The sequence below is a fragment of the Schistocerca nitens genome, chromosome 2 (assembly GCF_023898315.1).
Source record: "Schistocerca nitens isolate TAMUIC-IGC-003100 chromosome 2, iqSchNite1.1, whole genome shotgun sequence".
Classification (NCBI taxonomy): Eukaryota; Metazoa; Arthropoda; class Insecta; order Orthoptera; family Acrididae; genus Schistocerca; species Schistocerca nitens.
The window spans coordinates 57,510,560-57,535,989 of record NC_064615.1 but is presented as its reverse complement, the minus strand read 5'-3'; the positions used below and the strand labels follow the sequence as shown (position 1 = coordinate 57,535,989).

The 25,430-nt window shown below is 41.9% G+C and overlaps 1 protein-coding gene across 6 annotated transcripts in view; it reads right to left on the bottom strand.

Moving 5' to 3' along the window:
* LOC126235716 (protein ECT2) overlaps window positions 1-25,430 on the bottom strand; it is a 236,580-nt gene that overhangs the window by 20,917 nt on the left and 190,233 nt on the right. For 3 of the 6 annotated variants that reach the window (XM_049944485.1, XM_049944482.1, XM_049944487.1), the window contains 4 exons: window positions 13,815-13,969; window positions 13,592-13,677; window positions 5,566-5,752; window positions 308-487 (listed from right to left, as the gene is read on the bottom strand). In XM_049944485.1, coding sequence (XP_049800442.1) covers window positions 371-487; window positions 5,566-5,752; window positions 13,592-13,677; window positions 13,815-13,969 — 545 coding nt within the window. In that variant the 3' untranslated portion in view covers window positions 308-370. The remainder of the gene's footprint in view (window positions 1-307; window positions 488-5,565; window positions 5,753-13,591; window positions 13,678-13,814; window positions 13,970-25,430) is intronic. The other 3 variants (XM_049944483.1, XM_049944488.1, XM_049944486.1) reach the window with 2 other exon arrangements.

Sequence of the window (25,430 nt, the reverse complement as noted above, 5' to 3'; positions counted from 1 at the left end):
GAGCTGCCCTTCCTTTTTAACCTTCCCAAACCTACCCCTCTGCCCTCCCTGAGGAATTATTAGCTGTGAAAGGTATGATACTGTATGTACAGGAGAGCAATTATTTCTTATAAGTTTATTGTTTTCTCAAGTGAATTTTCGTTCTGACACAATTACGATTTTTAGTATACTTATAGCATACTAAAAATCGTATCATCAAGAATCAGCAACATTACTTGCTGTGGTAATGGACTCTCGAGTCCGGTATGAACAGTAAGTAAGTAAGCAAGCAAGCATATTTATAGCACCAAATATTAATTATCATTACCCAAGAGCAGCGTCCACGCTGCGAGAGTTTATTGCGCCTTCCTATGCTCCCCCGTAGTTTCTGTTATAATCTCCTTAATGAAGACATATTTAATGACGATGATTTATTTTTTCTTGTTGGCTGAACAGATAGCGGTGCAACAAGGGTCGTTTCCTCTTTCGAGGGTGATGAACCCAGCTCCTGTAAGCAAGAACAAAATATCATGAAGTCATTACATGAGACTTCAGACTAAATGGATGTCAGCTGAAGTACTGAGCTAAGCTCAGAGATCAAGAAAGATGTACAAGTAGAATGGTCTTTGTAGGAAGCCTGCAGAAAGATTACTTTTCAGTAAGTCATTAAAAGATGTGTGTACACCATCGTCATGAGGTCAAAAAAAAAAAAAAAAATGGAACAACTCACAATTTCTTCACTATGCAGTCTTTATTTACAATTTTGAAGCCACTTTTGCTTAAAATATGTGACCATACAGCAAACAATGGGAACTCCAAGTTGTAATACCAACAACATAAGAAAAAAAGTAGATAGCTACTTACCGTAAAGATGACATGTTCAAGTTGCAGACATGCGCAAGACAGTTACACATTAGCTTTCAGCCATAGCTTCCTCACAAAAGGGAAAAAACAAATTCATTTCTGCCAACAAGCACACACACAATGCACACATGACCAACACCTCCGGCAGCTCTGACCCGAATGCAACTGCCACATAGAATGGAAGCAGCGATCTGGAGGGGGCGGGGAAAGGAAAGGGATAGCAGTATTTATAGTTTTGGAGAGGGGGGGGGGGGAGAAAGGAGGGGAGAGGGAAGAAGAGCACTGTCTAGTGGAGCACGCAGGGACTAGACTGCCAGCAGGTGCAGTGCTAGGAGTCCCATGGTGCAGGGACATGGAGGGGGGCAGCGGGGGGAGGGCAAGGAGAGGAGTGGGGAAGGAGAAAGATAGGTGGGTGTACTGACAGAGGGTGACACACAAAGAGAGTGGGAGATGAGCCGAGTATGGAGGGGAGCATGTGACCCCTTTGCCCCAGGGATGTGACCCCTTTGACAAGGGGCCGAGATAGAGAGTGGCATCGGGATGGACTAGGATGTTGTGGAGGTTGAGTGGGTGACAGAACACACTTTAGAGGAGGGGTGCGAAGGATCTTGGCAAGAATTTCCTTCATTTTAGGGCATCATGATACGTAATCAAAGCCATGGTGAAGAAAGTGGTTCAGTTGTTCCAGTCCGGAGTGGTATTGGGTGGACAAGAGAGCACTCATTTGTGGCTGGTTCGTGGGGTGTTGGGAAGGGCCAGGATATTAGTTTGCGGACTAGACCTGGGGGATAGTAACTGTCTGTGAAGACCTCGGGGAGACACTTAGCAAAATGGGCAAGGGATTTTTTTGTGTGGAAGGGATGACAGCTACCAAAGTGCAGTTACTGCTGTTGGTTTGTGGGTTTAATGTGACAGAGGTGTGGATGAGGACATCAGAGATGTGGTGGTCAAAGTCAAGGTAGATGGTACACTGAGTAGAGGAGGATCAGATGCAGCAGATAAGAGAGCAGGTGTTGACTTTGTGTAGGAATGAAGACAAGGTGTCTCAGCCCCGAGTCTAGATCAAGAAGATATCGCCAATGAACCTAAATCAGACTAAGGGTTTGGTGTTTTGCGAGGCTAGGAAGGTTTTTTTCGAGACGGCCCATAAACAGGTTGGTATAATAGGAGGGTTCCATGCGGATGCTCATTGCTGTGCATAGATTATCTGTATACCGTCCCTACCTTACTAAGTCTATCCAAACTCACAACTACTACTCCTTTGATTTCTAAAATTTCACAATGTAACCTGCAGTAGGCAACTGTGTTTGAGGTTCTAAAAAATTTTGGGGCATAGTATCTGATATCATCTAGTTGACACGCATAACAAAACTAAGAAACTGGGACACCGCAGAAGTGCAAGCTACCAATTTGCTTGTGAATGTGCCATGAATACAAGAACACAAGTCATCTTTCTTCCACTTCCTGCACTTCCTTTTAGAAGATTAAACCTTGAAATATTTATGTACTAGCAGAAATATGCCTAAAACACAGAAATGAAATTTACTCATTCACAAAACAGAATGCAAGTTTTTTATAAAACACACTTTCTTTGAATAATGAAGACGATCTTCACTAATCAATTAAATTGATCATAAAATTATAAACACGAAAAGTACTGATTTTATCTACAACAAAACTAAGACAACAGAAAATTCGCAAGCATAAGGCAAATAAGGCATAGAAGAACATACGATCTCCATGGTTTTGTAATACTTGCCTTCTGTATCACTGTTATTTCACATATGGTTAAGAATGCTATGCACTTAATTTGACAACACAGGACACAAGCAATTTATAAACAGCAAATATTTGTGTGAAGATCAGTGTAGGAGCAGAAAATGCTTGCAAAAATTTCCTGGTAACAGAATTTTTAATAGTAAGAAACTGCATTTTAGTCGAGGTAGCATTTTATTCATAATAGAGGAAAACACAGGAACTGTTCCCATGCTACTAACACCAGGAGTTTTACAAACAAAAAAGTAGTGGCCATGCTTTGGAACTATACAAACTAATCCACTACATATATTTGCAACTGCAGTTTACATCTACAAGCTCCATCCAAATTACCCAGAGAAGGGAAGAAGTTACAGTTACCAACAAAGGAAGAACTCATTCCTTTCTGTGAACCCTTTGTGCTACATGAATTTTTGAATGAGGTAAATGAAAGCATTGCAAGGGAACAGATGTGTGTGGAGACCTTACTAAACAAACTACAATTTAGCAACAAGAAATTTTATTTAATGTCAATTATCACTGTTTTCATGATGTATACCTCATGAAGAACTGGACCACTTGTGCGGAGGTACACTAAGCTATATTCTTAATACTACTTGCAAAAATTGTTATTGTAAATATACTGTTGAAGGATGAGAACACGCGAACCACCTACCTCTAGGAAAGCACGTATTATTTATACTTACATATTTTACAATCAATTTCTTATGCGATGAATAGCAACACAGATTTTCTTTCTTAAAGATCAGCTCAACCAACTTGTCATGCCCCAATACACACTTACATGAAAAGCTCAAACCAGAATCCTCCATATTTCCCTTCCAATGAATTGCTTTGATAAAACGCATAAGATGGTTGGATATCATTTTGTGATAATTTCCTGTGTGAATACAGTACAAGGAAAAGTGGCAGAGGTAACCAGTTTCTGTCTCGTGAAATAGTTTTCTATTCGTGATGTTGACATCTGCCCTGAAAGATTTATAAAGCACAGTGTCCTACGTATAAAAAAGTTATCTGAAGGATTTAACTTTCACAGTTCAACATTACTAGGCACATTCTGAATGTTGCAATGTCTAAGAAAGAACATCGAACACTAGTGCTCTTCCAGGTTTCATGCAGTAGATCTAAATATGCCCCTTCTGTGAACGTGTGCGAATACACCCTGAACTAGCAAAGGACAATAAAATAATTTTGAAAACCTAAGTACTGGCTGGTTGCTGCAAACCCTTCTGCAGTAACATGTAATGACCCTTGAAGGTGCTTGTCATCAAAACACTATCAGTTTCCTAGCACTCAGAATTTCCATTTTTATTATACCTTTCATGTAACAGGAAAATAGTATAAAGACAATAACGACCTTCCACATTACTGTTTTATAGCATAACTTTCTTTTAAAATATTATTAGAAAAATGAGCTAATAATGTGATACAAAAGATTATGAAATGTACAGGGCTATTACAAATGATTGAAGCGATTTCATAAATTCACTGTAGCTCCATTCATTGACATATGGTCACGACACACTACAGATACGTAGAAAAACTCATAAAGTTTTGTTCAGCTGAAACCGCACTTCAGGTTTCTGCCGCCAGAGCACTCGAGAGCGCAGTGAGACAAAATGGCGACAGGAGCCGAGAAAGCGTGTGTCGTGCTTGAAATGCACTCACATCAGTCAGTCATAACAGTGCAACGACACTTCAGGACGAAGTTCAACAAAGATCCACCAACTGCTAACTCCATTCGGCGATGGTATGCGCAGTTTAAAGCTTTTGGATGCCTCTGTAAGAGGAAATCAACGGGTCGACCTGCAGTGAGCGAAGAAACGGTTGAACGCGTGCGGGCAAGTTTCACGCGTAGCCCGCGGAAGTCGACGAATAAAGCAAGCAGGGAGCTAAACGTACCACAGCCGAGGGTTTGGAAAATCTTACAGAAAAGGTTAAAGCAGAAGCCTTACCGTTTACAATTGCTACAAGCCCTGACACCCGATGACAAAGTCAAACGCTTTGAATTTTCGGCGCGGTTGCAACAGCTCATGGAAGAGGATGCGTTCAGTGCGAAACTTGTTTTCAGAGATGAAGCAACATTTTTTCTTAATGGTGAAGTGAACAGACACAATGTGCGAATCTGGGCGGTAGAGAATCCTCACGCATTCGTGCAGCCAATTCGAATTCACCAAAAGTTAACGTGTTTTGTGCAATCTCGCGGTTTAAAGTTTACGGCCCCTTTTTCTTCTGCGAAAAAAACGTTACAGGACACGTGTATCTGGACATGCTGGAAAATTGGCTCATCCCACAACTGGAGACCGACAGCGTCGACTCCATCTTTCAACAGGATGGTGCTCCATCGCACTTCCATCATGATGTTCGGCATTTCTTAAACAGGAGATTGGAAAACCGATGGATCGGTCGTGGTGGAGATCATGATCAGCAATTCATGTCATGGCCTCCACGCTCTCCCGACTTAACCCCATGCGATTTCTTTCTGTGGGGTTATGTGAAAGATTCAGTGTTTAAACCTCCTCTACCAAGAAACGTGCCAGAACTGTGAGCTCGCATCAACCATGCTTTCGAACTCATTGATGGGGATATGCTGCGCCGAGTGTGCGAGGAACTTTATTATCGGCTTGATGTCTGCCGAATCACTAAAGGGGCACATATCGAACATTTGTGAATGCCTAAAAAAACTTTTTGAATTTTTGTATGTGTGTGCAAAGCATTGTGAAAATATCTCAAATAATAAAGTTATTGTAGAGCTGTGAAATCGCTTCAATCATTTGTAGTAACCCTGTACACTGAAATATAGCCAGGAGGTAACACCTTCACCAGCAGCCCCATTACATGACCTGCATGCTTCACAACTACAAAAAGCCAGTGAGAGCAACAATAAAGTGATGATAGGAAAACAACGGACATGCACCAATCACAGCATACTAGCACTAAACTCACATTGAGATTATTACAGCTGGCAAGCCTCATCTGTGCAAGTTGAGATGCTGGTGTCAAGTTGGTTGTGCTGCCAAATGGACTCATCATGGTAGATACAGCCCGCTTCAGCTTGCTTGGCGTCTTGTTAAAGCTAAATGCCCTTCCCACCTTCATTCGTGTCCTTGATGCAAACCTGTCATACCAGGAACTTTACCAATAAAGCATGGTGTCAGTTGATCATATACTGTCAACTGCATGATTACATTTCTATTAAAGAGAAACACTTTTCTTAGAGGCAGAACTGAAGAAGATTCTAGGAAACTGACAAGACTATGTGAACAGAAGAAAACTCATTAATGTTTGTTACTAGAAGTAAGAATTAACTGTACATATAGTTACATTTTAACTGAATGAGCTAAGAAAAACAAAATACTTGTTTTTATATACAATGATTAAATAGTTGCAATAGATTTCAAATAAAAGTTTTATTTTCAGAATACTATAGGCTGTCTTTAATAATGGAATCAAGAAAATACTAGGACAGAATACATACAATGTCAGAAAATGTTATAAAATTGTAATATGAAAGAAGCATGAAAGATTTCATTATCTCATTTACTCTTATGCAGGTGTTCAAATTTCTTGCTAAATCATGTAATAACTTAAGTTTTCTTAATCTATGTTATTCTGAGGAGGAGAGTCAAGCAGAATTTTACAAGACTTCTAACACAACAGGATTAGTAACCACATTTAATGAAGCAATAAATTGTTAAACTTCACAGTTAAATTGCCATGATTTGTGCTTAAATCTGTACACCTGACGTAACACTATACTAAGGAGCAGTGAAACTTAGGGCTGGGAGGGAATGTGAGTTCTCCTACCCTTTATCTTTCCTTTGTTTGTAAGTGCTAATGAAGCACAATCCGGCTCTGAGCCTTGGTGTGTGACTACACATGAAATGTTGTTACACCGTCATTTCTGCCACAGCTGCGGTGTAGGTAGCATCACAACTACCAGATGGACACCAATCTTTTACAGACTATATGTGGCAACATTGCATTCCAATCATGCTACCACAATGCCACTTTGTTGTTACTGATGCTGAATTCATGCGTTTGCTGTGTATGGGAGTGTTGTTCATTTCCATAGTGAACTATAATTTTCATCCCATACTATTGTTACTCTTGTTTGCAAGCCACGGTGACTTGGCTACAAAGCACACAGAGCTGAACAAAGGAAGTCATATACAAAATGTAAGAATTGTTACAAGTTCAGAATTACAGATGTGCAAAATTTACTACATTACAAGAAATTTCCAAGAAAATGATTTCCCGAAGAAACCAACCCACGACAATTTCATTTTGAGCACTGTCATTGTTCCAAATAACTCTTCGGATCATTAGTTCTCTGATACCTATGTTCTTCAGAACAGGACAGTTAAACAATAGTAACAGTAACTTATGATGGGGGTAAGGAGGAGGCTGGAGTAGGGAGAGTAGGGATACCAGGGTAGGTGTGGGTGATGGTGAAGTGCTGCTTGTGGGAGCATACAGGGACGAGAAAGTAGGGCAGCTAGGTGCAGTAGGGAGATCAGATGGAGGGCAGGGGGTGTAGAGGCAAAGGAGCGAAGTAAAAGGACTATGGGTGCATTAGTGGAATAGAGCTGTGTAGTGCTGAATTGGCAACAGGGAAGTGGCTAGATGGGTGAAGACAATGACTAATGAAGGTTGAGGCCAGGAGGGTTTCGGGAACATAGGATGTACTGTGGGGAGAGAGTCCACCAGTGCAATTAAGAAATGCTGGTGTTGGTGGGAAGGACCCAGAAGGCAACTGAATTACATTCTCCACCAGGGTTTCAACTACCACTAATTGTACCCTGAAATGAGGAACATCCTACCCATCATCTTTCCACCCCTCCCACAGTGGTATTCCACCACTTGTCGAACCTACACAACATCCTTGTCCATCTCTACACAATCCCTGGTCTCAAGCCCTTGCCTCAGGGCTCATACCCCTGTAATTGAACTAGATACACAACCTGTCCCATACATCCTCCCACCAACATTTACCCCAGACTGGTCACAAGCATCACCCATCCCCTCAAAGTAGGGCTACCTGTGAAACCCATCATGTTACCTACACCATGTGATCAAGAGCACCTGGACACCTACTGAAACTGACTTACAAGTCCGTGGTGGCCTCCATCGGTAACGCTGCAATTCAATATGGTGTTGGCCCACACTTAGCCTTGATGATAGCTTCCATACTCGCAAGCATACATTCGATCAGGTGCTGGAAGGTTTCTTGGGGAATGGCAGCCCATTCTTCGCGGAGTGCTGCACTGAGGAGAGGTACTGATGTCAGTCGGTGAGGCCTGGCACAAAGTTGGCGTCCCAAAACATGCCAAAGGTCTTCTGTAGGATTCAGGTAAGGATTCTGTGCATGCCAGTCCATTCAGGGGTGTTACTGTCACCACTCCACCACAGGTCATGCATTATGAACAGGTACTCAATCGTGTTGAAAGATGCCATCACCATCCCTGAATTGCTCTTCAACAGTGGGAAGCAAGAAGGTGCTTAAAACATCAACGTAGGCCTGTCTTGTGATAGTGCCATGCAAAACAACAAGGGGTGCCAGCTCCCTCCATGAAAAACACAACCACACCATAACACCACCGCCAGCTGCCAGTAAACATTCACCAGGCATTTGCCATACCCACACCCTGCCATCGGATCGCCACGTTGTGTACTGTGATCTGTCAGTCCACACAGCATTTTTCCACAGTTCAATTGTCTAATGTTTACACTCCTTACAGCAAGCGAGGTGTCATTTGGCATTTACAAGTATGATTTGTAGCTTATGAGCATCTGCTCAACCATGAAAACCAAGTTTTCTCGCCTCCTGCCTAACTGTCATAGTACTTGCAGTGGATCCTGATGCAGTCTGGAATTCCTGTGTGATGGTCTTCAACTGTTGGGCCTCTCTGTCAGTCAACAGATGAGGTTGGCCTGTACGCTTTTGTGCTCTACATGTCCCTTCATGTTTCCACTTCACTATCACATCGGAAACAGTGGACCTAGGGATGTTTAGGAACGTGGAAATATCACGTACAGACATATTACACAAGTGAAACCCAATCACCTGACCACATTTGAAGTCCATGAGTTCTACAGAGTGCCCCATTCTGCTCTCACACAGGTGGCAGCACAAAGCACCTAATATGAAAAACGTTTGTTTTTGGGGGTGTCCGGATACTTTTGATCACATAGTGCACAAGCTAAGCTGCAACCTCTGTGTTGAATTCTATGTGGGCATAACAACCAACAAGCTGGCTGTCTGCCTGAATGGTCACTGATAAATTGTGGCAAGGGAACAGCTGGACCACCCAGGTGCTAAGCATGCTGCCGAACATGACGCTCTTCATTTCAATGACTAATTCATGGCCTGTGCCATCTGGAGCCTTCCCGCAACACCAGCGTTTTCTTAACTGCACATGTGGGAACTCTCCCTACAACATAGCCTATGTTCCAGTAACCCTCCTGTCCCAACCTTCGCTAGTCATTGTCCTTACCCAACTAGCCCCTTCTCTGTTCGCATTTCAGTACTACATAGCCCTTTATTCCACCAAGGCACTCATAATCTTTGCGCTTCTCCTTTTCTACTCCCCCACCCCCCGCCCTCTGTCTAACCTCCGGACTGCATCTAGCTGCCCTACACTCTCTACAGTTTGTCCCCGTAAGCTCGCATAAGCAGCACTTTACTGTCCCCAACCCCTACCCTGCTAACCCCCTCCTCCTCAACCCCACCACCTAGTTGCTTCTCCCATCATGCGCTGCTGCTGGCAGTGGTGAAGGCCTTGTTGGCCAAAAGCTTACTTTCTGACAGTCTTTTTGTTGTGACTATCTGCGACTCAGCATCTCCACTATATGTTGAGTAGCAACTATCCTTTTCATAATATTGTCCTAACATTAACTTCCATTTTTCTAGTTCTCTTTCTTCCCCCAAAATTTTTGGTTACGGTACTGTAGTTGTGTGTCTGCCAATGTTATTTGTGGAGAGAATTAGTCCTTTATTTTCTGCTTTGTAATGAGTTTAAAACTAACAATCAGAGCTAATGAATATACAAATGTTCAGGTAATAAAATCTGAAATAGTTTTATAATTTAACAGACAAGCACTAAAAGTGTATTTTGGTATCATTTTGCTTTCAAACAAGTGCCTTGTAATGCATTGTGCATACATGTGTTGGGAAGCATTTTTTAATGGCATTGTTTGCAGAGTTCAGCTCGATATTCAAGGGTCTCTGAGCCGAGCGTTTCAGATTTCTGATGACTGAGATGTATGCTGAGAATACAAGTGAGGGAACTGTGAAGGAAAAGGTGGAGGATGTGTCTTCTCTTCTTGTCCCTCTACCTGGCAGTTTCAGCATTCCGTAGTATAATCTTACGTACCCCATTTCATGAACATACACACATGCACAGCAAGAATACCAAGGATATTTTGTTCACAGCAGTTCCAGAGAATGAACACCTGTTGCAGATGTCTGTCTACCAGGAGATATTTGGTTAAAGTAGCATGAAGGTGGCTTTGAAAGCTGCATAGATGCACCAAGAGTGGGAAAATTAATTTTGAATGGGTTCAATAAATGTATTAGTACAGCATAACTTTTGTAGCACTCTTCATATAAGCTGAGGGGAGAATGGACTGTCTCTAAATATTTCACTTTCTTAACAATTAATATTAAAGATTGTATGTTGTTAAAAGCATTGAACACTACAAGGACATAATGATGTATAATAAGTTTGCCTTTGTTATGTAGTTTTCTCTCTTCAGTCAACAAAGTTATCAGATGTGAACATCCTATCACCTTCCTCTTATTAATTCAAACCTATTGTGGGAAAAAATTAGAATTTGATGATAAAAGATGAGTTTTGCTGTTTGAGCAGCAAAATAAATGTCGATGGTAGGAGTAGGGAGGATATAAAAAACACACTGGCAATAGCAAGAAAAATATTTCTGAGAAAGTAATTTGTTAACACTGAACATAAATTCAAATAGTAGGAATCCTTTTCTGAAAGTATTTGTCTGGAATATGGCCATGTATGGTAGGGGAATTTGGACAATGGTCAGTATAGACAAGAACAGAATAGAAGCGTGTTTTGGGGAACCACTGAAGAATGCTGCAGACTAGATGGACACATTGGACAATTAATGAAAGGTACTGAATCAAATTGGGGAAAAATAAATGTATCAACAATTGGACTAATAAAGGTTATTTTGATATGACATCCTGAGGATATCAAGGAGTAGTTTAACGGGAGGTGGCGGGAGGTGTGTGTGTGTGTGTGTGTGGAGGGGGGCTAAAAAAATCATAGAATCATAGGGAGGGGCTCAAGCTTAACAGAAATGAAAAGGTTCAAGTGGCTGTAAGGCTTCAGTAGTTATGCAGAGACACAGTTGTGCAGAACTGAGAGCTGCATGAAGACTGTCTTCGGACTGAAGTCTTCAATAACAACACTGTTGATTAGGTTCAAGCAACACTATCTCTCAAATTAAATGAAACCAAAGAAGATGATGATTAAAAACCATTTGCTCATGTTCTTTATCCACGAATATTCTGCAACAATTTTGTTCTGGTGAACGTTTGTGCATACAAAATTGTAAATCTAGACACTAAGCAAGTAATAAATATAAAACATAATTATCTAAAATAATGTTTGTGCATTTAGTGAAACTTCACTACAGAAGTACAAGTTTATTTTATACACAGAAATTCTCTGCCAGTATTGTAGAGGTTTAGCAAACATGCATATGCAAACCAGGGAAATACTGGCTCAGTGCTCAGTGCCTATATACTTAAGTTATCTCTGTACCAGTCAATGATTAACAGTGTTTAAATTGGCACCCAGTTTTCAATTGAGACAGGTCAGTGTTTACAAACCATAGTTCCCATCTCATTCACAAAATACAATTTCATAATGACATACTTCCCAATATTTCAAAACATATGAACTATATTTTGCATGAAACATCAAGTAAACCCCCGTCTTCATAGCCAAGATTGCTAAGAAATGCTACGGAAATGACATACTGCCAGTTCAAGTCATGGTGGCGGAAATTTTTTCAGCATCAGGAAACAGAAATATGAGTTTGCATAAAGCTTCTGATCACAAAACTTAATGTCAATGTCCTGAATTGACTTCCAAACCTCGCAACAATATCTCACGTCGTAAAAACATGTTATGTTGTTGATTGTCATCTATCCACTGTGGTGAGGGTATTAGGGTCATCAGCCTCTTTGGTGCTGCCTGAGTGGAGTACTCTTCCATCATCATCATCATCATCATCATCATCATCAACAACAACAACAACACTACTCCTACTGAAGGGACTGATGACCGTAGCAGTCTGGTCCCTTTCATCCCCCAAACCAACCAACCAACCAACCAACTACTCCTACTGAACTCCACAAGTATTAATCAATATTTTGAAGATCCAGTCTCCTCTGACACCAGAATAGGGGGAGGAGGCTCTTAGAACTAAACCTCTTTCTAGCTGACCCTTAGTCAGTATGAAGAGGACATACTTCTCATCACGTTTTACTTATTTACAAGTTTCCAAATGTCTATTCACATTTATAATTAATGATGAAGTTACTGAAATCCTTGCATAATTACGCTTGTGCCTGAAACTACTTTTTTCTTGGGTGACAAAGGTTCATTTCTAATGAATTACACAAATGGCCAAAAGTACATCCTCAAATTTTATTTTAACAATCTGTCACATCAACATGTATCTTATTTCATGATGTGACATTGTTGAACGCTAAGTACGGATATGAAATGCATTATATCACATACCGTTCAATAACCAGAAAGGGACACTGTGTGTATCAGCATTTCTTTCACGGTGCATTGTCGAGATGCATTAATAACTGACACACAGAAAGAGGAAAGGCCTAATTTATTTTATCATCCTGACAAAGAATGAAGGTGAGAGGGATAGCTGTTTTTAATGGACATGATTAATTGTAACTGTATGACATGAAGACTGCAATTAACAAAAACTAGTTCTCAGTCAGATATTTACTTCACAGGAAGTACAAGTAATAGTTATCCTATTAAATTCTGCTCCAGGTTCACCTGTAATTTATCCATAAACACTCAGTTGTGTTCGTTTCCTTGGTTTGAGTCCCAGTCCACCAAGAGTATTACCTTGCCTGGGAAGTCCATAAAATATCTAATAGACTTGATGAAGCTGTAACTATATCTGACTGTCCTGTTGGCATTAGGGTCATTAGAGACAGAGCACAAGATCTTGTGCTCAGATTGGGGAAGAAAATCAGCATGCTCTTTCCTAGAGAATCATCCTACTGTGAATTCAAAGTATTAACTGATGTGTCACTTAACTTTGTTGATGTACATGAAACAGAAGACCTAATTTAGAGGTTATAGTAAAGACAATAACTGTTCACAGCAGAGAAATTTTTCCAAAATCTGTAGCTCTTAATAAAGTTCAATATCATATGAGATTAAGCAGAGTACTCTATCAAAACAAGCTAGCTTTCACAGTCCATTATATTTAAACTTCCACCATAAGTTACACTAATTCTGTGAATAAAAAGTGGAATAACGAACCACTCAACATCTACAAAACAAAAATTGTAGGATAATGTTGACTTTTTATACATGCTGTAGCTTTTTAACTAGTATTCTGACGGATCTGCCTACATAAGTTTCATTCTTACAGATACGCAACCAATGGGTCAGTGATCTGTAATCATTACTGGAATTGATGTGTCAGCTATCCCACATTGTTTTCCTATTTCACTGGACCCAGATGTGTATTCTTATTCCCATTAATGGTAGCTACAGGTTGTTAGTTTATCTTTAATAAAAATTTCTGAAAAGAACTTGGATCAACAGCTCATTGAGGGTGTCACGTCACAGAACTTACAATTCGGTCTTCACAGAATTGTACTTTAGACAACATTACATTAACTATGACCTAATATGTACACATATTACTCAATGTCAATTATGCTTACTTGAAGGCCTTGCTGAGAGTGCCAAGTGCAACATCACTTGTATCTATGTCCAGCTGATGAGAGTCCAATGACATCAAGAAATTTTCCTGGAAAAGGTAATAATCTGAATGTGACATTTTATGAAATAGCCTAACAAGCAATATGTTTTCTAAGCTAAGGCATACATGTATAGCAACAGCATGTTCAAGTGGACACCAAACAAGTAGCATTTGCCAGTACTTACAGCATCAGTTTTACACACTGTATTAGCCATTTGTCGACAAAGAGTACGCAGGAAGCCCAGCTTCTCCGTTTCTTCGTCAGCAATAGTGAATGAGTATAACTTGTCCTTTAACTCCTGATTACTACGACACATCAATGCAAACACATTGTGGCATTCTGGGAAGAAGGAAAAAGTAGAGTTGAAGCTGCTCTACAGACACATACAACTTTACAATTACATGTATGTATACAATTTACTAACAACAAATTTTCAAGATTACATCTATCTAAGCCAGTCTATGATTGAGGAGAAAATTTATACAGTTCATCTATGACATAAATAATATAATTGTGAAACCTCCTAGCAGATTAAAACTACATGCCAGACTGAGGCTAACTCAAAACCTTTGCCTTTCTTGGCCAAGTGCACATAAGAGAACTTCTGTGAAGTCTGGAAGCTACTGGTGGAAGTAAAGCTGTGAGGATGGGTTGCAAGTCATGCTTGGGTATCTCAGTTGGTAAGGCACTTGCCCACATAAAGTGAAGGTTCCGATTTGGAGTATTGGTCGGGCACATAGTTTTAACCTGCCAGAAAATTTCACATCAGTGCACACACTGTTGCAGAGTGAAAATTTAATTCTGGAATACAATAGTGCTTTATAAAGTAAAACAAGCATAGCAGGAATGTATTAAGAGCTACATGATGAGTGAATATTACCTGAACTATTATAATAATTGACAAACTAAAATGTCATTTAACACTCCTCCAGATGAGATCCAAGTGGCATATACTGATGTTTTGAAATAACTATGAACCAGAATTGAAGAAATTTGCTTTTTTATGCCAAAACTTGTAATCATATGCAAACAAATTATTGGTCTAAGGATTTCTTCATACTTTGAAAACACCTATGGGACTCCACAAGATGAGAATAAAATACGGACTTCAAATAATATGCTGATTATGTCAACATTTCCACTTCATCTGGAAATATGACTTATCAAATTACAATTATTTTTGTATGAAGTAGTTAAGTGTGCAGATGCCCCAAACCACTGTGCCATCTCAGTTCATTCCATACTTTGTTGGTAGGCACATTCCTTTTCAAATCCACCAACAACAGTAAATTTCCAAAAACTGATCATTAATCATGGAAATAATAATACTGTCTACTTTTAAGGCTTATCAACAACTTACATTTCTTGATGTAACATCTTTTACCAGTGAAACAATTGTGACAATAGATTCTCAAAGCCAAATTGTTTACATTACAGAAAACTTTCTCCATCAAACATATCAAGTGTTGACACAAATTTTGCAGTTCTATTTTTGGAATTATTATTATCACCATCGTCATCCTCATTACCCTGAACAGTTTCCAGCCCCAAGCTGAGATTGTCCTTTAACATATGCTTCGCCATCTTGCCCTGTTTTCCCATGGTCTTCCTGTGTTCACTCTGGTCCAGTCCTTGCCCTCTTTTCAACACACTCCTCCACACCTTTTAGCCATCTTCCTCTTGGTCATTTCCTTCGCATCTCCATTTCATATATCTTCTTGGGAATCCTCTCTGGTATCCCAGCCCAGAACTCATGGATGTAGATGACAGCCACCATGCTGCGCTCCTAAAATTTGCAAGTACTGCTGTTCCAGGTTTGGGCCCCTGTGGTGCTAGCTTTACAGTGTGGCCACAAGGGCCAATACACTGGTGTGTGGGACATGGCCTGTGCATAGCAATCTCTTTCCTTCTCCATTTCTACTTCCCATCCTTCTGCTCCCGTTACATTTTCATACCCTTGGATGTGCATTCAAGACTCCCGTAACTTTTTTCCTCTGTGAATTCAACCGTTTTTATGCCTGAGGCATACAGCCCACTTGAGGGGCGTACACTTTAACCATCCCCATGCCTCTTCCCCATGTCATTATTCTTCTATTGATTATTCTGTCACTTATCCTCCGTATCTTTTTTTAGACCACTCTTCCTAACAACTCTCACTTTCTTTTGTCTTCCTTCTTCATTTCCACTCCAGTAAAACCTGTAAACTTTCCTCACTCCCCTACTGCCTTCTCTTTTCCATCTTGTCTCTCCCATGCCTAATATATCCAACTTTCTCCTTTCCATCATATACACCATCTCCTCTACATTCCCTGTCAGTGTTCCAATGTTCAAAGTTCCAATTCATAGTTCATTTGCCTTTCACGGTTATTGCATTTTATATCCGTCCCTTCTGAGGCTAATTCCCTTCTTGAAAGATGGCTGGTGATCCACTGTTGGCTAGCTATGCCTATCTAGCTTCACTGAAGACGTGACTAATTATGGCAATTCACACAGTCTTCAAATTTTCACAATATACTAGAGCCAACAAGAATGTACATTACCCTAGGGCTATAAGCAAACAGAAAACATGACGGCGTGAAAGGTTTTCAGATCTGCATTACAAAATGGATGTGCAAACACCTCCAAGCATAATATTTGCATAACTATAATTTGCCTGCTGAGCTGAATGTGATCAAGCAATGTTGCAGATCAGCACCTCTGCACTAAGTATCTCTACCTCTTGGTTTGAACATACAATGACATCACCAGGATATTCCCGGAGAAGAGTGCAGAGCTCTGTACACAGAAAGTGACAATTCTTTGCAATGTGATGCAACATGTTACTCCAGTAAGTAGTCACTCATGAGGGATGGCCATCAACTCATCATGGTCATTTTCATTACCTTCTGAAAACTGCTCTAACAAACAACTTATTTTTCCATTGCTTGCGGAATCTGGTTCGTATATTAGATACAGTTGATGGTGAATTTCAATAGCCAGCAAGTTGTGTCTCTTAGTAAACCTTATCACAGGCCTATACAAACAAATAAAGATTTTAGAAAAGTTTCTGTAGAATGGAAATACTTTTGGATTAAAGGAGACCACTCATCAAGGCATAGACAAAAGAAAGAAATCTTGCTAGCTTTTTTTTTAATGAGCTAAAGCATTCCATACTGTGAGCTCAAACACAGTGAAGTACCTCGAACAGAATGACCTTCTGCATGCCAACCAGGATGGATTTCAAAAACATTGATCATGTGGAAGCCAACTCGCCTTTTTCTCTCATGACATACTGAAAGCTTTGAATCAAGGCAAGAGGCACATGCAGTATTGCTCGATTTCACTCAATACCACACCTATGCTTATTGTCGAAAGTATGATAATATGGGATGTAAAGTGAAATTTGTGACTGGATTGAGCACTTTTTGGTAGGAAAAATGCAACATGTTATCTTGGATGGAGGGTCATCATCAGATGTAGAAGTAACTTAAAGTGTGCCCCAGGGAAGTGTGTTGGGACTCTTGCTGTTCATGTTGTATATTAATGACCTTGTAGACAGTATTAATGGTAACCTCAGACTTTTTGGAGATGATGCAGTTATCTATAATGAAGTACTGTCTGAAAGAAGCTATACAAATATTCAGTCAATCTTGATAAGATTTCAAAGTGGTGCAAAGATTGACAGCTTGCTTTAAATGTTCAGAAATGTAAAACTATGTACTTCACAAAACAAAAAAGTAGTATCCTATGACTGCAATATCAATGAGTCACTGTTGGAATCAGCCAACTCATAAAAATACCTGGATGTAAGACTTCGTAGGGATATGAAGTGGAATGATCCAATACGCTCAGTCATGGGTAAGACAGGTGGTAGGCTTTGGTCTATTGGTAGAATACTGGGGAAGTGAACTCTGTCTACAAAGGAGATTGCTTACACATCACACTCATGCAACAGAGTCTAAAATGCTGCTAAAGCACATGGGACCTGTACCAAACAAGACTAACAGGGAATATCGAACATGTACAGAGAAGGGCAGCACAAATCATCACAGGTTTGTTTGATCTGTGGGGGAGTCTCACAGATATTGAAGGAACTGAACTGGCAGACTTCTGAAGATAGACATAAACTATACTGTGAAAGTCTATTCAGAAAGTTTCAAGAGCCATCTTTAAATGATGGCTCTGGGAATATGTTACAACCCCCCTCCTCCTCACATAGGGATCGTGGAAGGAAGATTAGAAGAATTATTGCACACACAGATGCCTTCAGTCAATCATTATTCCTGCACTCCACACGTGAATAGAATGGAAAGAAACCCTAATAACTGGTACAATGGGATATACCCTCTGTCATGCACTTCATGGTAGTTTGCAGAGTACAGATGTAGATACACCTGGTCCTTGTGAGTGATGGGAGGATTGGAGATGTGTAGGGATACGACACGGGAAATCTGTTTGCAGACTACGTCTGGGAGATAGTGGCTGTCTGTGGCAGCCTTAGTGAGACCTTCAACATACTGGGCAAGGGAGTTCTAGTGACTGCAGAAATGCCGTCCCTGGATGGCCATCCTGTATGGAGGGATGTTTTAGTGTGGAAGAGGTGACAGCTGTCGAAATGCAGGTACTGTTGATGTTGGTGGGCTTAATATGGATAGAGGTGTGGATGGAGCGATCAGAGATGGGGAGGTCAACGTCAAGGGAGGTGGCACATTGGGTTGAGAAGGACCAGATGAAGCAGGTGGGATAGGTGTTGAGGTTGTGAAGGAATGAGGACCGTGTGTCTTGGCCCAGAGTCTTCAATGAACCCGAACCAGACCAGGGGTTTCCTCTACATGGCCCATAAACAGGTTGACAAGAAAGGGTGCCATGCATGTGCCCATGACTGTGCTGCAGGTTTGTTTGTATACTTTCCATTCAAAGGAAAAGGATGTAGTTAGTAAAGTGTATGAGCCTCTCCGGGGGACACCACCTTGACGAAGCACTGTCTGTGCGGGTGGAGAGGCCTCCGTATCCGTGGGAAGCTGAGGACTATGCCAAAGGTAGAGGACCTACTGCCGGAATGGCCTCAGCCGATGGATCAAGCTAAGAGTCCCACAACGTCCCATCTTCCCTATCCACTCCTAGTCCTACCCCATTCCCTGACCCGCGTAATGCGATCCGTGCTGAGGGGTGCGTGGCAAATGGGAAGATGTGTTGCAAACGGAGCTTCAGGGATACCGGGCGACCTCCCTGAGTAATTAGCCTTACACCGCGCAGGGTATTCGTGGTGTGGACCTTCCAGATCCCCAAATCTCATGGAACCAATATGGACACGATTATATAAAATAAAGAAAAAAAACTGAGGGGCAAATTGAGACCTAGATACCCAAACATTGGGGACAGAACCGATGGAAGGCATTCACACTAGTGAATCAGGGTCTAGACCTGAGCCAGAAGTGGGAACTGTCACCGAGAAGCTAGACCAGATAAAGATCAAAGGCTTGTCTGGGGCCCAAAGGAAGAAGCTACTCAGGGAACAGAGGAAAAAGGAAGGGAAAGAATGGCTTCCTAAAGACAAGTGGAGGGAATTAAAGGGACTAAAACCTAAGACCCCCAGGAAGAAACTGTCTCAAGTTGAAGGGGGCACGCAGACCCTCCACAACATCAAAGACAGGTAGTAAGCGGATAAGGGAAGAATCAAAGACTCCCTCCTCCCTGGATAAGCAAGTCCAGAAAAAACTGAGGCAAGAAATATGGAAACAGCCCTATAGTACTGCAGTCTCGGTTTTTAGGATGACAGTTATCCAGGAAGGTTATCCAATGGTAGCCATCACCTTGCAGCAGGAGGAACTGGTACAGATGGCCCTCTTCCAAAAGATTGGGGGGGATGCTGGCCCAGGACCCAACTTCAGGAGGGTCTATCTAGATTGTGGTGCACTCATTTTTGTCTGTGAGGGGGTGCACACGGTAGAATGGCTCAAGGACAAGGTGTCCATGATATCCCCATGGGAAGATGCGAAGCTGCTGGTCAAGACAGCAGCAGAGCTTCTTAAGACCGCAAAGATATCATTATGGGTACCTAAGATCCTTAACGAAGTCTCTCCCAAGACTGTTCGGGAAAATGGGGGCCCAGAACCCAAAAGTCTCGACAGAAGACTGGAAAGTGATTAACCAGAAGGTTGCTTCGGAAGGACGAACCCTGGTGGAGGAGGTCAGTGAGAAGTCCCTGAAGACGATGCGGGAGCAGGACCTGAAACTGTTTTTAGGGTTCTCGCAGGTCACCATCAGGGTTCTCAAAGACCTCAAAAGAAGGCAGCAAGACGGAGCCTGGAGGTGCTGCAGATTAATCTGCAGCACAGTAAAGGGGCCTCTGCTGCCCTGAGCCGCTGCCTGGAAAGACAGGAAGTGGACATGGCCCTGATACAATAACCCTATTTATACGAAGAGGGTGTACGGGCCTCGGTGGTACTGGAGGTAAGCTGATCTATGCTAAGAATCTAAGAAACTCCAGAAGATGCATCTATGGAAGAAATGGCATTTCTTTCATGCCAATGACGGATTTCTGCTCTAGGGACTTAGTGACCATTAAAATGCAGCAATGTGAGGAATGTATCATAAGGGAAATTATTTTGGTCTCAGCATACCTTCCTTACGGAGACAGCTCTCCTCCTCCCTTGGAGGTGAGGAGACTGGTAGAGACTTGCCATCGGCAAGGTGATCAACTCCTGGTGGGATGCAACACCAATACCCACAACCTAGTGTGGGGCAGCAAGGATACCAACAGTAGAGGTGAGTGCCTTCTTGAATTTCTTTTAGCTAACAACTTAGAGGTCCTGAATAGGGCAATGAACCCACATTCAGGAATAGCAGAAGGGAAGAAGTAATTGACATAACCTTTGGTTCCATGATGGGTGGGTAGCTATGTCAAACAATGGCATATGGTGTTGGAGCCATCCTCATCGGACCACATGTACGTCAAATTCAAGGTTGAAATTGGAATCAGACCAACCATACCTATAGGAATCCCAGGAAAACAGACTGGGAGACATATAGGAGGGACCTTGACTTAGGCTTATCGGAAGTTAAAACTTTGATAAGGAATCCAGTAGAATTTGAAGAAGTAGCAGAAGCTGTCACCTCTGTCATAGTGACCTCATATCAGAACAACTGCACAATCACTAGGAAGTGCACAAATAGGAGTGTTCCTTGGTGGAATAACAAACTGAAAATGCAAAGAAAACAGGTACGGAGACTGTTTAATAGTGCAGGACGTAAAGGACAATGGGCTAAATATCATCAATTACAATCTTGCAATCAGACAAGCAAAGGAGCCATCCTGGAAGGCATTCTGTGAGGAAGTGGAGGGCATGGTTGCACAAGCCACACTTCACAAGATTCTCACTAGAGTACCAACCAATCCAGGAGGTACATTGTGGAAGGAGGATGTGGAATATATAAAGACAGCACATGAGACACTGGAATTGCTCCCCAAAACTCAATTTCCTCAATATGCTCCGCTGGACAACACAGACCAGTATGTGACCCCAGAGCGACAACAGTTCTCAGGCACTCAAAAAGAGGACTGGGAATCTGCCAAGGAGTGTGTGAACTTCAACAAAATCCAGTGGGCGGTGGGAACATTCCAACCATTCAAGTCACCTGGCCAGATGGAATTTTTCCAGTTCTCCAGCAACAAGCAGTCGGAAAGCTCATAAGAGTCCTATGCAGGCTATTCAGGGTTAGCCTAGCAGTAGGAATCATTCCCAATGCTTGGAGGGCAGTGAAGGTTGTCTTCATTCCAAAGCCAGGGAGAATTAATTATACCAAGGCTAAGGATATGATACCAATCAGTCTGTCCTCCCGCATTCTCAAAACATTGGAAAAACTGGTAGATCATGTGAGACAGCTCTCCACCAACTTATTGGGAAGGTGGAAAAAGCACTCCACTTCCAAGAAATAGCCCTCTGCATCTTCCTGGATATCGAGGGGGGCCTTCAGTAACATGACCTTAGATTCCATGGTAAGGGCAGCAGAGGTGCATGACCTGGGGAGCACTATATGTAGGTGGACCAGGGCCATACTTAATGGAAGGAAGGTAGAGACTACCATGATGAATGAAAAGATGGTAGTTAAGACCACTAGAGGATGCCCACAAGGAGTAGTTTTGTCTCCTCTATTGTGGAACCTAGTGGTGAACGAACTCATTGAGGAACTAAGTTCTACACAATGCTTCTGCCAAGGATACACAGATGACCTCGTCATAGTAATACTTGGCAAATTCACTGACACAGTCAGGAATATGGCACAAGGAGGATTGGACATTGTGCAAAAATGGTGGATTAAACAGGATCTGAGAGTTAATCCTAAGAAGACTGCTGTGGTGCCATTTACGAGACATATTCAACACACAAGTTGGAATCTAAAGCTCTTCGATGACACTCTACCTGTGAAGGGAATAGTGAAGTATCTAGGGGTAACCTTGGATGAGAAGCTAACTTGGACCCCTCATATTAAGAGCATCCGCTCCAAGGCAAAAAATACTCTAGTGAGTACTAGGAGGATTGTGGCAAAAACTGGGGCCTAAGCCCCAGGGGTATGCAATGGATATACACCACAGTGGTTAGACCTAGGATTTCCTGCAGGGCCATAGTGTGGTGGAAGAAGGTAGAACAGTGGGTTGCTGCTAAAGAGCTTGCTAAGGTGCAGAGATTGACCTGCTTAGCCGTAACGGGCGGAATTAGTAGCACACCAACTGCTGGAATGGAAGCCATGCTGATATGCCTCCACCTTTGGGTAAAGATGGAGGCAGCAGCTGGGGCATACAAACTTAAAACTGGCCAAAACTGGGTCTCATTCAGATATCCAGAATCACACACTAGCATAGTGAGTGAGGTAAATATAGGTATGGTTGCGGAAATGCCTGCTGACTATATAATAACTCCGAACTGCCTCGACAAGCGTTACAACATAATAATTGGAAGTAGGGAACAGTGGGAGAAAACAGTTCGACACCGTACGGAGGACATCGTCTGGTTCACGGATGGGTCGAAAACAGATCAAGGTGTTGGGGCAGGGTTGTACAGCGTTCAGAGCAGCATCTCTTTAGGGAAACTGGCCTCTGTACTCCAAGCCGAAATTACTGCAATCAGGGCATGTGTGGAGGAGAATATGCGTAGGTGCTATAATGACCACAGCATCTACATCTATTCAGACAGCAAGGCAGCCCTGAAATCATTGGCAGCTCCTGCAACAAGATCTAAGATTATTGCAGATTGCCACAGGGCTCTGGTGGAACTAGGGGGAAGCAATAGGGTAAACCTAGTGTGGGTCCCTGGCTAGTCAGGGATCTGTGGCAATGAACAAGCCGATAGATTGGCTAGGATGGGGCAACAACTCCAATTATTGGACCGGAAACTGTCCTGACCATCACCAAGGATATGATCAAATTAGAACTACGCAACTGGCTTAGGAAACAACATGTAGGATATTGGACAATGGTCCCTAAACAAAAACGTGGTAAGGTAATGATGCCCAAGCCATGTTTTAAAAGAAGCTCTGTAATCCTGGGATTGAACAGGAAAGAGATCACACTCATGACTGGACTGATGACCGGCCATGGGAATTTCAAAAAACACCTACACACAATGGGTATAACAGAAGAGGACCCTAAATGTAGGATCTGTGATGAGGGTGAAGAAACTGCATCACAACTAATCTTTGAACGCATGGCATTGGAGAATAAAAGATGCAGAATCTTCGGGACAACTAGACCTGAAGAAATTGTGTCTAACAAAAAACTGGTAGAGGGACTCCTTGCACTATTTAAGGGCTCTGGTTGGCTTTACTAGATATACAGGGAGCAATACCACACAAAAAAACTTAGTTTTGGTGCGGGCAGTGGCGGGTCAGACCTAAGCTGTTTTAGCTTCCCTGTTAAAATCAATCAATCAAGGTGTATGAGGAATAAGGTAGCGTGTTTGGCGTCTTAAAGATGGTGGGAGAGGTAGTGTTCAACCGTGGCAAGACCATGAGCAAGAGGGATCTTTGTATATGGGGCAGTGGCGACAACACAGTTGAGTAGGGACTCAGGAGGTAAAGTGGTGGGAATAGGAGAGAGGCAGTGAGGGAAATGGTTGGTTTCTTTATCACAGGAGGCTAGATTTCGAGCAATTGGTTTGGTCAGTGAGGGCCAAAATTCTTTCAGTGTGGGGACAATAACCAACTACAATTATAGGTGTCCTAGACTGATGTGTTACTGGATTTTGGGGAGCAAGTAGATGGTAGTTGTGTTGAGTGCCACAGGTATGAGGAGGGAAATGGATTCTGGGGAGAGGTTCTGGGAGGGCCTAAAGCTCTAAGTAGGTATTGGAGGTAATGTTGGACTTCTGGAATAGGAGCACTCTGGCAGAGTTTATAGGTGAAGAAGTCAGACAACTGGTAGAGGCCCCTGTGATTCATATTGGCAGTGGTGGAACTTTTTCTGCGGGAGGATGATTAGTTAAGGATTTGTTTTGAGGCTGTGTGCTGTTGTCCTTTCTTCTGCTTAAAGGCTAGCGTTTTTAGGAAGTGACTTGGAAAGATGCTGAGACATAGTTGAAGGTAAGCAATTCCTGCACTGTTACCAGAGTGTGATTTGGTGGGAGAGAGGATCGCAGTTGCTTGGTGGTATGAACTGGGAGGGCCAGGCTATAATGTTGGGATTTGGTTGGCTTTGGTTGGAGGGACTCGTGGCAACGAAGTGATTGCATTACAAGGGTTTGGAGTACAGTAGATCTTTGAGAAGTCCCAAAACAGATGGGAGTAGTCCTTATAACATGTTTTCTGGAACAAAATTATCCCAGGTTGAGACAACAGGTTATCTCCATACCCTCCATCCAAATTTCCGACTCCTCCATCATATCACCTACTTCCAATTCACGTCCATTCACCCTCATTCTGTACCGTTCTCTGCCAATGCGCTTCCAAGTCTTTTCCCCTCTCTGCTCCTCTCCTGTTCTGCTCCCCCCCCCCCCCCCCCTCTACAGCCTCCCAATGCTGCAGCAATCAGCATTTCCCTGCCACCTTCATAGTCCTTGCGAATTCCACTACACAGTACCTTCCCTTCTTTTGTGAAGAGGGCTTTGGCCAAAAGTTTTTTCGTTGTTCCTTTCTCCAGCTCGAAGTATCATCTTCACACAGAGTAACATTATATTCTTTTCATAGAAAGCAGTAGGAAACTGGAAGTGGTAGTTGTTGCTTATGATAGCCACATCTGCCATCTCTTAGTCATCAACTTGCCTTTCATAAAATGTACATTGTCACCTTTAGGGTGTTTATGAAGGTTACCTTGTGGATGTCACTCTTATTTAAATGCAACTATGTATCAAGTAACTGTTTTCATGTACAACAGTAAACAGTTGAAAACATGCAACCACGTGGCATTTTTTGGTTTATCCCACACACTATTATGGTTAGCTTCATTTTCTGGCTTAATTAAACAGTTGTCTATAAGGACATGTAAGCTGTACGCAGGAAAAATGTGGAACACAACTATATGATATTTAAAACAGATATAAAACATCATTTACTGTGAAATGATTTTGCTGTGTATCCCTTTCCAATATTTATAAATCTGTACATTTCACAGGAGGTGTCTATTAACATAATTAATTTGCAATCTTGACTGAAAATATATCCATTATAAATTCTGATAAGTCTTGCTTTTAGACTACACAATATTACTGAAGGAGTTATGACAAGTCTAATAATTAGCTCTCAATTCATTAAAAAGGCACCCGATCAGTTGCAAAATGCTTAGCTTATCATCAAAATCTGAAGTCCATAAAATCTGCAGACAACATTG